The sequence below is a fragment of the Silurus meridionalis genome, chromosome 10 (assembly GCF_014805685.1).
Source record: "Silurus meridionalis isolate SWU-2019-XX chromosome 10, ASM1480568v1, whole genome shotgun sequence".
Classification (NCBI taxonomy): Eukaryota; Metazoa; Chordata; class Actinopteri; order Siluriformes; family Siluridae; genus Silurus; species Silurus meridionalis.
In genome coordinates this window covers 26,887,601-26,898,184 of record NC_060893.1, presented here as the reverse complement: position 1 = coordinate 26,898,184, position 10,584 = coordinate 26,887,601, and the positions used below count along the sequence as shown (strand labels likewise).

Genomic DNA, 10,584 nt, shown 5'->3' with positions numbered 1-10,584 from the left:
GTGTGTGTGTGTGTGTGTTTAGAAGGCAGGTCTACTCTTTACACAAGCCTTTTAATACACTAGACTCCTTTACTTACAGAATAAACATGAGGAATAATGGAATCGAATGAATAATAAGCAGAAGCAGGAGGTGTATAGAGTACAGGTGTGTACAGGTGTGTTGTCCAGCCTGTGATGGAGTGTGTTATACTTTATTCTACACAACACTCTACCTGACATACTGAGATCTAAAAAAATTAAATGAATACATGAAAAAAGAATAAACCAAATAAAGTATAAAGTACGACTATAAACTAACAGTGTACTTTGAGGGCTGTAGATCTTTTTAAAGGCAGACATTTCGGACAGAATGAAACAAATCCCTCCGATCTGAAGCATTTTAGTGAGTTTTATTTAATTACATTTCTTTTTTGCACATCGGTTTCGTGGATGTTTTCTCTTACGGCCCCCAGAGGGCGCTCTGAACTGAACCGGGCGGAGCGAAACCACGGAAGGGACAGGTGAGTAGCAGGTGCGCCGTGACGTCATTGCTTGGTAACCTGAGAGAGAGAGAGAGAGAGAGAGAGAGAGAGAGAAACGGAAGAAGAGATTTGTGTTGTGGATGTTGATGTTGAAGTTTGTAACTGCTTCTGAATCACATCAGCATGGGGAAGAAAACAGAGGATAAAGAACAACAACAGGAGCCATCAGAATATGGTGAGTTCAACATTTTAATCTGAGAGAGAAAGAGAAACGGAGAGAATGGATAGAGAAATGGAATAAAAGAGAGAATAAGAGGAAGAGATAGAGAGAGAGAGGTGTATTGTATCACCATCTGTCATGTTGTGTAACTTTTTTCTAGTTTTCTTTAATACAATAAAAACTCCACTTGATGGTTTTCTGCTTGATTGTAGTGCACAAGAACTCCTGAAGCTTCACCACACAATCACTGAATCTCACCAGTAACCACACAGAAACCTTCTACATAGTGCACTAGGAATTGAGTGGTTTTTATTAAGAATTAAATCTAAAACCTGTTCTATAATCTTTATTATATTCCAGACTGCTTCCTGTTACCAGCTGTTAATACTTTAAATCCAGCAGGTGTTTAGATGAACATGTGGAAGTTGGAATTTCAGAGCAGATATCTGGCACACTGTGTAACGTGTCTCTCTAGTGCACTTCTGTAGTGAATAAGTACGAGATCTCTGGTATGTAGTGCACTAGTGAGTGTGGAAAAGCTACAGGTTCACACTAGTGCACACGAGACATTCAGTGGTTTTACACCGAATTCTGTCAGATCGAGTCTCTGCCATGAGTCAGGTGATCAGACCTGCAGAGCATGACATCGCCTCTATTAATGTAACACTGGTCAAATTCTGCGTCCCCTGTAGTGTGGATGCAGTTTCTACTTCCTGTAGGGTGGATGTTTCCTGTAATCATTTGAGGTTTACAGCATTCTTTAGAAAACAGCCATAAACAGGTGAAATTATACACAATAAAAACATAGAAGGACGTTTTAAGTCCAGGAGAAAAATAACAGTGGACTTTGTCTCAGTGCTCCAGAGAGTAGAGATATTAAACTTTATTTTGGTGTAATGACATGGCAGATATTCTAGTTTCCTTATTTTCTCAGCAGGTTTTGGTATTCAGTTTCTAGACAATGCGCTAGTTCCTGTTCCTTTGTGTTTGATAGAAATAGGGGTTTTTAAACTCTGTTTGGTATGCACTCCATTTCTAGATTCTTGGTTTTTAAGCACTGGGTTTCTAGACCCTTGTGTTTGGTGTGCACTGGGTTTCTAGACCCTTGTGTTTGGTGTGCACTGGGTTTCTAGACTGTACATTTGGTAGATAATTGGTTTCTAGACTGTTTGAAATGCACTTGATTTCTAGACGATATATGATTATCATTTGGTTTCTAGATTCTGTATGTGCTAGATCATTAGTCTTTCACACTATGTTTTGAAGGCATTTGGTTTCCAGACTCTATTTGGTAGATACTTGCATTTCTAGACTCCATGTTTAATTGGCATTTGGTTTCTAGACTCTGGTAGATCCTTGTGATTCTAGACATTATTTTGTTGTGTTTCTATAATTTTTGGCTGCTGTATGGTGTTAAGTGTTGTGTAATACCATTCGCTCTGACAGAGAGAAGATAATGCCCTGTAGAAACATTCCATCATACCATCAGGTGCATCAGGAACAGTACCAACTTTGGTGACTCTTCTCTCTCTCTGTCCTGTTTCACACCTCAATGTGAAAATAGTCATAAATAAACCAAATTGTGAAGTACAGTCAGGCTTTCGTGTTTAACCCTGTGTGTGTGTGTGTGTGTGTGTGTGTGTGTGTGTGTGTGAGAGGAATAGAAGTTAGTGCATTGTTTTAGATTATTAACTACAGAAAGTCTTATTCTCACTCACTGCTCAACCTTTAGACTTCAGTGATTTTTTAAAACAGAGGTTGAGAAAAGAATGTGTGTGTTTGTGTGTGTGTGTGTATGTGTGTGTGTGTGTGTCAGCACTCTAAATCAGACATAGCCATTCTTATATTTTGCATACATCCTTCACTCTCATATTTTAGAGCAGTTGAGAGGAATTGTGTAGTTAATGGTGCATTCAAATTGCTGCTCCTGGGAAACCAGGACATACGGACACTACTGAGAAAATACCAGCAGAAATGTAGCTGTAGGTGTTGGGTTTCTAGACTGCGTGTTTGGTGGGCAGTAGTTTTCTAGACCGAGTGTTTGGTAGGCATTGGGTTTCTAGACTGGGTGTTTGGTGGGCAGTAGTTTTCTAGCCCGAGTGTTTGGTAGGCATTGGGTTTCTAGACTGGGTGTTTGGTGGGCAGTAGTTTTCTAGCCCGAGTGTTTGGTAGGCATTGGGTTTCTAGACTGGGTGTTTGGTGGGCAGTGGTTTTCTAGACCGAGTGTTTGGTAGGCATTGGGTTTCTAGACTGGGTGTTTGGTGGGCAGTAGTTTTCTAGACCGAGTGTTTGGTAGGCATTGGGTTTCTAGACTGGGTGTTTGGTGGGCAGTAGTTTTCTAGACTGAGTGTTTGGTAGAAATTACCGTAGGTTTCTACACTATGTTTGATAGGCATTGGGCTTCTGGACTTGGTGTTTGGTAGGTATTATATTCCTATATTTCCTGAGGCTTAGTGTAGTATTTGTGTGTGTTTGTGTGAAAAACAGAGATTAATCTTAGTGGCTCATTGGTGAAAGATGGTAATTACTGTTCTTAAAGCATCATGTCCCTGTTTTATGGCAGCTTCTGTCAGATAAACTGCAGCTTTTACATCTATATCTACATTTACATCTACTGGCCATGAAGATGCCCATTTCATGTTGCAACTTTACCACTGACACTGGAGACTCCTTTTATTAAATAAACAATTCCTCCCTCACACGACCCGTTCCAGTTTACATACAGAACCAACAGATCCACGGAGGATGCGGTCTCAGCCGCTCTCTATCCAGCCCTCACACCTGGACTCCAAAGACTTCTATTTGCGAATGCTGTTCTTGGATTTCAGTTAAGCATTCAACCCAATCATCCCACAGCAGCTAATAAACAAACTGAGACTCCCCTCTATAAAAAGCACTAGAACACTTTCCTCACAGCCCATTAAGCTCTGAACTGGAACAGATGTATAGCTAATAACTAAATGCCAGATTGTGCAGGAGAATGCTGCAGCTGTGGTTTATGAGATTAGATTGTAACACAGTGAAATCAGTATTGCGGATTAGCAGTTGAAATGTCAAGCATTTAACAAGACAGTGATCTAATCAGACTTTCAGATTCCGAAATAGAGATTATTTTAAATCCATTGTTAATAAGTTTCTAATCTAACAGATTAGAGGTAAAGTACACATTCCTGAGGGTAAAAGTCATGTTCTTGAGGGTATAGCCCCGATGTTTTTGAGGATAAAAGTCATGTTCTTGAATGTATAGTCCACATACTTGTAGGAAAAAGACCACGTTTCTGAGGGTAAAAGCCATGTTCTTAAAGGGTAATGGCCATGTTATTTAAAGATTATGTTCTTTGTGGGTAAAAGCAGCACTTGTGGGGGTTAAAAGGGGTCTTCTGAGGGGGTAAAGGCTGAACTCCTGGTGGATTAAGGTCACATTTATTGTGTGTGTGTAATATATTTTTTTATTTAGTTTTATATTAACATTTATAGTTTGAAAGTGGCTGATTTAGAGAACGGGGGCGGGGGGTGGGTGGCTATGGAGATGGATGATCCGCTGTGGCGCCCCCTAATGTGAGCAGCCGAAAGAAGAAGTTGTTTAATATATTAAGTTGATTGTTTTCTCTCTGTATCTCTCAGTGTCTCTCGGACTGCTCTGCCTCTGTTCCTTTTCTCTCTCTGTTCTCTGATTGGTTGTTCAGTGTAATGTGATCTGTTCTTTGGCAGTGGAACAGGTTCTTCAGGCAGAGGGTTCAGTGATCTACACTGATGGTTCTGCTCTATGGCTTCTTTAAAGGAAACACAGACTTTATAATTTATGACTTATTATTATCTAGATTATAATTTTGTATCCAGAATTGCTTAATAACATTTGTATATCTACATTTCTAAATAGCAACGTGTTATAGATTTGGAGAAACCATTCAGTTAGCATGAGGTTAAATACTTTATTATTATCTACGGTTTTCTGCTAGAAACCTGGATTTCAGTAAATTTTAATAAGAACATTTAATCATTAATCACAGATGGTTGAAACTATGATTGCCCTCTAGATTCTGTGTTTGGAATGTCCTGAAAGTCTGGAGTTGTTGTGGTTCTGGGTTCTGTGTTTAGAATGCGTTGAGTCTTTCTGCTCGACCTCAGGGGATGGATTCTGTGTGGGGATTTGATATTACGGATGTTTGAAAGTGTTTTTGTCTTGATGAAGTTCTGGACTGTTTGTTTGTTGGTACTGTAGATTATGTCTGGAGCGCTACATTGGGTTTGGCCCTGATGAGTCTCTAGGCTGTGTTTGAGATTTGAAGATGCTCTGGACAGTGTTTTGGATTTGCTGGACCTCTGGACTGTAAGATTTTGGTGAGCTTAATTTTGGGTTTGTCATTGATGTGGCTGTAGATTGTTAGAATTCCAGTAGCTCCTGATTGGATTTGAGGATGAAATGAGGGTTGGATTGAGTTTGGGATTTACATTTACATTTACATTTGCGGCATTTAGCAGACGGGGTTAGGGTTAGGGATTTAAATGAGGTTAAGATTGTGTTTGTGATTTTCTGAAGCTTCAGGCTGTGTTTGAAGTTGAAAGTGCTTTAGACCTTTTTTGAATTCACTGGAGCTCTAGGCCTTGTTTGGGAATTGCTGGAATTTTACAGCCTTGCTTCGGAATTGCTGGGGATCCATACATCTAAGCCCATCTGTAATGCAGTCTGGAGCCTCCACATTTATCCAAACACAGTGTATTAAACCTTAGTCATGATCACACCACACCCCTTTAACGTGACTTTTTTTTTTTTATAACCATAGCACCTGACACCAAATTTCTGAAATCAGGAAATGAGGAACAGAGAGGTGGAGGATAAGAATCCGGTTGGGTCTGTGGAGCAGGTTCTGGAGCAGGAAGAACATATTGTATGGAACGTTAATATTGGATGTTGTTTGGGCGGCTGTAAGATAAACGGACTGTGTGAGTTTTTCTGGAGAACACTGAGGCAGAGCAGGCTGGATTTTTTGCATTCGGCTCGTTTCCCTTCACTGGCATATTCAAAACAGATTCAAAAGCTGAAGTTCATCCCCTCCTCACTCTGTCTCTGACTTCTGTCCTTCTGTACTGCAAATGATCAACTTATAACGCAGGCTTTAAAGTACTCAAATAAACAGGGTGTGTACTGAAATGTTTACAGCGTGACCCTGAAGGCAGAGAGCAACCAGGAAACAAACACCAACCAACTAAAAACAAAAGAGCAAAGAATAGAAAAGAGAAATCTGTATCAAACAAGATGAAAAGATGTGCTACCTAGCGGAACACAAAGGACTGCTACTAAAGATCATCAAAATCCAAGTCCATCATGGAAATAAACATGAGGTAAAGATCTGAGGTATGAAGGGGCAGAAGGTGTGTCATTAAATACTGATGAATCTCTGGAGCAGTGAACACGACATGAGTCACATCCACACGAACTGTTTACAGGTCTGAGATGTGGTCCATGTGGACCTGATGAGTGTGGAAAGCATCTGAAGATGTTGTGTGTGTGTGTGTGTGTGTGTGTGTGTTTTCACACATTTTCACTCTGTTAGAATATTGCACTCTGTGGATCAGCTCCTAAACTGTCCTATTAGCTCAACATGTGTGTGTTTGTGTGTATCACATGCTACTAAAGCATCCGAGCTGCCAGGTAACGAATCGTCCGGTCCCTCAGAGATCCGCACACCCACGACTCGCTCAGGAGTTCATCCCGACCAATCACACACACTTTCATTACAGTAAAGTACACACACACACACACACACACACACCAAATCAGATCCGAGTTTTAGTTATGTTTATTACAACCATGGTGGGGTGCAGTTTCTGGTAAATCATCTGTGAAGGTTGTGGGTGATTCAGTGAATTATTTCTGCTATGAAGTTGATGATGTTCCTCTAACAGCATGTTCACAAGTGTATACCAAAGAGTGTTTACCGTTCCTGATTCTAGCTGTAAATATGAATATAGAATTTTGTTGAACATTAAAACATTCTATTGTGTTTGGGATTTGAGGAGAACTGCATTACGGTTTGGATTTAAAGAAGCTCTAGTTTGGGATTTGTGGAAGTTCTAGTTGGTATCTGTAGATCTATGATGTGTTTGGATTTTGTAACAGCACTTTTAACAAAGGACATTGTCCCAAAGCAGCTTTACACAGATAAAGTGCTTATTAAACAATGATATTTTCTTGCTTATAAGTGTAAGTTTGTGCATAATGAGTGAATCAGTGGTGAGTGTGGTGAAGGAAAAAACATGAGAAACCTTGAGAGGAACCAGACTCAAAAGGAAACCTCATCCTGATCCTCAACACTGAATGTCCTTCATAACAGTTCCATCAGTGTGAAATGTTCCTTCTGCACCACAGTCCAAACTTCTGTTATTAAACATGAACCACAATCCAGAATCCAACATCCAAATACGCTTCTAATGATTTTACAGTAATATAATAACTTTCATAATATTTCATTATAAATATATTATTTATGTTTATATATATATATATATATATATATATATATATACAGTGGAACCTCGGGTTACGAGTTTAATTGGTTCCATCACTTTACTCTTAACCTGAAAAGTTCGTATCCCGATACAAATTTTCCCATAAGAATGAATAGAAACTTCGGTAATTCGTTCTGGACACCCAAAAAGTGTTTCTTAAAAAAAAACATAACGCCAATATTCACTAATATTATTTACTTTTAACATGTTATATTGAAATCATATCATATAAAAACATATAAACATATAAAAAATAAATCTTTAAATGGTACCTTACCTTTAAGAAGTCTCGCTGCGTGCATGATGGAGACGACGTCCGTTGGAGCGGGAGGAGGGAGAGTTATTGTTTGGAAGGAGAATTTCCATCAGGCTACTTTGTTGGCGGCATGGTGATAGGAATACGTACAGTATTTAAAGTTCAGTAATTCCACACTGTTAGAGCGACGAGCGGATGTGTATGTGCTGCACGAGAGCGCAGCGAGAGCACGTGGCGATACGTAAAAAAACTAACCTGCCTGCGATTTTCCGTGCAAAGCTCGTATCCTAAAAATTTCGTAACTAGAGGCAACATTTTTTATGAACTGCGATTCGTAACCTGAATTATACGTATGCCGGGGCGTTCGTAACCCGAGGTTCCACTGTAATTTATATATATAATTTATATATTTTAATAATGTTTTATTTCAGAGAAAGCTTTTATTTTTCTCTGTTCAGTTGCTAATTTCATACCAAACTTAGTGATTGTTAAAGGACATCTGTAACCATGGTAACAGGGTGACGTCCTGCCGTCCTGAACAGTTTCCTTACTGTAACCCTGCTGGATTTTGATGCACTTCCTTATGAGAAAGAAAGTCGTCAGATTTCTGATCCAACACAACTGTCTATATTTTCTTTGTATGTAGGTCATATGGGAGATTTGGGAGGAGAATCTGTTAGAATCGTGTCTATAAAAACCTTTTATTTATATTTAAGAAATTGCCTTTAAAAGCAACTTGAAATCCAACAGTTCACAACTAAATGACTTCAGAATCAGAATTCTTTATTGATCTCACAGAGAAAATGGTGGGTTGCAGTTGCTCAAAGTAAAATTAATGTGAAATAATATATTTACACTGATCAGACATAAGATTATAACATTATAACACTGAGTGGTGAAGTGAAGAACACTGATGATCTTCATCATGGCTCCTGTTAGTGGGTGGATTTATTTATTAAGCAGCAGATGAACATTTCCTCAAAGTTGATGTTAGAAGCAGAAAAATGGGCATAAGGATTTGAGCGAGTTAGACAACTTGTGACGTCTAGACGTCTGGGTCAGAGCATCTCCAAAACTGCAGCTCTTGTGGGATGTTCCTGGTCTGCAGTGGTCAGTGTCTATCAAGAGTGCTCCAAGGAAGGAACAGTGGTGAACCGGTGACAGGGTAGTGGGGGGACGAGGATCATTGATGCACGTGAGGAGTGAAGGCTGGTCCGTGTGGTCCGATCCGACAGACGAGCTCCTGTAGCTCAAACTGCTGAAGAAGTTTATGCTGATGATGATCATTGGGTCCCGACTAATTTAGCAGCAAAAGGGGACCAACACAATATTAGGCAGGTGCTCATAATTTTACGCTGATTAGTGTAGAGAATAAGTTTTATATATATATATATATTATTCTTCTATAGACTTATTCAGTTCTGTACCCTGTTACAGCAGGGTTCTGATCCCTTTTTCATGTCTCCATGTGGCAGAAACTGAGCCTGCCACATGGAGATATGAGATATGCAGATATGAGCCTGAACACACTGACATTATTTCCAGGAGGTGTGAAGCAGGTCTGTGGTGGTCAGTCAGGAGACTGATTAACCCTGTGGATATTCTCTCGGGAGGTGACGCGTTCCTCTGTTCTTCTCTCCCTTCACCTCAGCAGCAGAGTGAACTTTAGTAACAGCAGTGTTTGATCATTACACTTAAATATTATACACAAACACCTTATTCCCAAAAATAATGGGACACCTGACTTTTCCAGCCGTATGCGCTTCTTCATCAAACTGTTACATAAAGCTTTACACACACATTTTCCCTCCACTTGATTTAGGAGACCCAGCTCATTAGAACAGCACATGGAGGCTACATTTGGAATGCGATGTTAAAAATTAAGCAAATTGACAGAATGGTCAGGTTTCCACACATTTATGTCCATACAGTGTATCTGAGCTGCTGATATAAAGGTCTTGATGGTGGTTTAATGACTGTTTGAGAAAGATAAGTCACATGATATACTCAATTTCTGTGTCAAGTTCATTCTCCAAGCTGGGAATGTTTACTGAAGATAACACGGCTGTTTCCTTAAGAACCTGATAGAGGAAATGAAAATAAAGTCGGTACTTGTGGAGTATTTAATGGCCTCCTGAGTGAGAAGTGCTGGAACATTGAGTGCTTACAGTATAAAGTCTCCTTAAACTTGGACAAATTAGAAGTAAAACCTGATAATATTCTTTCAATACACTTGAATATTATGGTGTGAAACGGGTCCCAGAGAAGAAACATAAATTACCTCAGTGGTGTGTGTGTATATATACACACACACACACACACACAAACACACACACACACACACACACACACACACACACACACACACACACACACACACTCTCTGGATATATCCCTGTGCTTAGTTTTCTGCTAAACAGGTTTAACCAATGAGGAAATGCAAACACAAGAAACCATTAGCTATATATACACACACACACACACACACACACAAAGTCCACTCTGTATTGGCTTCATCCCAGATCACTCACCATGTCCTGTATCCTCACATTTAACTCCTAATTTGTTTATGCATGTTCTTGCTCAACATGTCCAACATTTTTATTACAGCCTCCACTGGTTCTAATGTAAAGCCAAATGGTGGAAGCAGGTTCCATGATCTAAAAGAATCTGATCCTGGATTAAGTCTGAACAAAAATTGCTTGTCTTCATTCAGCTCCCTTCTTGGTCAAGGGGAACATTTAAAGGGTGGTTTTATTCATTTATCAGCTCTATGGGCTGAGGTTCCATCGCTGTAAGGAACTTCTAGGAAAGATCTACTGATCCTACTGACTGGCATCTTCTTCCTCTACTTCTTCTCTAATTAGACATTAGATAATGCATTTGTTTATCTATAATGGACGAGTCAGAATGTAATGGTAATGAGATGATATGAGGAGGAACCTTGAGAGGAACCAGACCTGTCCCCATCCTCACACTGTACAATGGCACTATAAATCATTCCTCTTGTACTGTAGTCACAAGCTGATTGTTCTGTAACCTGGAACTTCGTTATAGTTTAATTTGTAAGTTTAATTTTAAATTGTTAGTTAATAAAGTTATTAATCATTTACTGAATTTAGATGAATTGCTGTCCA

At 39.4% G+C, this 10,584-nt stretch overlaps 1 protein-coding gene across 1 annotated transcript in view; it reads left to right on the top strand.

Annotated features, from left to right (window-relative positions):
- The first annotated feature begins 547 nt into the window (after nucleotides 1-547).
- slc44a4 (solute carrier family 44 member 4) overlaps nucleotides 548-10,584 on the top strand; it is a 28,723-nt gene continuing 18,686 nt past the window's right edge. The window contains 1 exon segment of the mRNA XM_046859678.1: nucleotides 548-696. Coding sequence (XP_046715634.1) covers nucleotides 645-696 — 52 coding nt within the window. The 5' untranslated portion in view covers nucleotides 548-644.